This window comes from Pygoscelis adeliae, unplaced genomic scaffold, assembly GCF_000699105.1.
Source record: "Pygoscelis adeliae isolate BGI_AS28 unplaced genomic scaffold, ASM69910v1 Scaffold1091, whole genome shotgun sequence".
NCBI lineage: Eukaryota > Metazoa > Chordata > Aves > Sphenisciformes > Spheniscidae > Pygoscelis > Pygoscelis adeliae.
The window spans coordinates 7654-9064 of NW_008824157.1; the positions used below are offsets into that span (position 1 = coordinate 7654).

Consider the following 1411-nt stretch of genomic DNA (forward strand, 5'->3'; position numbering starts at 1 on the left):
GCAATGCCCCCCCGCCCTGCCCCCCCTCCCCTGGCACCACCCTTGCTCAGCACCGGGCACAGGGGTGCGTTGGGGAGGGCACACAGGGGTCACCCAGTGATTTGGGGTGGGCAAGGGAAGGATGACGTCCCCCTGGGGTGCCAAGTACCACACTCTGCCTGCCCACACCCGGGCTGGCCCAACGCTGCCGTCCCGCCGGGTGCCAGCTCGGCACGGGTCCCCTGGGCTCCCCTGCCCCAGAGCGGTGCCAAACTGGCACCGAGCAGGGGGGGGTCCCCGCCGGGAAAGGCAGCAGGGCAGGACCTGCCAGGAGCGCTCGGGCCTGGCTGTAAATTAGGAGCATTTTCGGCTCTGTTTGGCTCCCCCGGTCGGAGCTGGAAATTAGTCACCACTTTACTATGCAAAGGGGCCTGGAAGCGAGGAAGAGCTGAAGAAACTGGAGCGGGAAGGAGGGAGGGAGAGGAGAGGAGAGGAGAGGCTCCGTCGCTGGCGGGCATCCGGGGAGGGCACGGGGACGATGGGGGACCCTGGTGGCAGTGCCCTGGTGGTGCCCACTGGCAGAATCCGCAGGGCAGGACGGTGCCTCTGCCCCGCTGTGCCCATGTCCTCCACGGAGCCCTGGAGCCGCTCCCGTTTGTTCCCGCTCCAGACCTGGAGGGGAAGGGGTGAGGCCGGGCCAGCACCATGGGCGTGCCGAAATCCCGGCTGCTCGCCCAGGCCGGACCCCTAGAACATCGCCCCCCTCCCCAAATCTCTCGCCCTGCCAATGCAAGGCCGTGGCACCGCAGGGGGACGTCGGAAGGGAAACTGAGGCACAAGCACTGTTGCATCCCCCCTTTTTCCAGGGAGGTGCCCACTGTGCCAGCCTGGGCAGAGGGCAGGGGGTAGGACTCACCGCTCGTAGCTGATGGAGAAGAGCAGGTAGGAGCGCAACAGGGTGAAGCGAGCCTTGGCCACTGCGCTGGATGTGGGGTGCCACGGCTCCGGGCCGCTCGTCAGCAAGGCCACGAACTCTGGGGAGGGGATGCCGATGACGGTGAGGAGTGCGGGGGGTGCCCCGCACCGCTGCTGCCCGCCTGGGCGGGCGGCTCACCTGTGCGGGCGTCGTCACGGGCCAGCCCTTCAGAGCTGAGGTAGGAGCGGTCGTTGTAGGGCTTGTCCAGGTCGTCCTCCTTGTCCTGGAAGTACTCGAAGGTGTCGAAGGGGGGCACAGGGCTCTTCTCCAGGGGGGCTGGCAAGGCTGGCATGGGGTGGGCACAGGGGGAGACCATTACACCAGGCTGCTTGTGCCCAAGAGCTCAGGGTGGGGGGCAATAATAAATCCCCCCTCCTGAGACAGACCGAGATGTGCCCTGCGAATCACTGTGGGGCTCTGCGCTGGGGTGTGTGGGGGGGGCGCTTGCGCGGCGCG

General features: G+C 67.7%; 1 protein-coding gene across 1 annotated transcript in view; it reads right to left on the bottom strand.

Annotated features, from left to right (window-relative positions):
• The window catches only part of CHRD (chordin), a gene marked incomplete at its 3' end in the record, with an annotated part of 15128 nt that overhangs the window by 5481 nt on the left and 8236 nt on the right, over positions 1–1411 (bottom strand). The window contains exons 3-4 of the mRNA XM_009334366.1: positions 1094–1240; positions 896–1013 (exon numbers count right to left, since the gene is read on the bottom strand). Coding sequence (XP_009332641.1) covers positions 896–1013; positions 1094–1240 — 265 coding nt within the window. The remainder of the gene's footprint in view (positions 1–895; positions 1014–1093; positions 1241–1411) is intronic.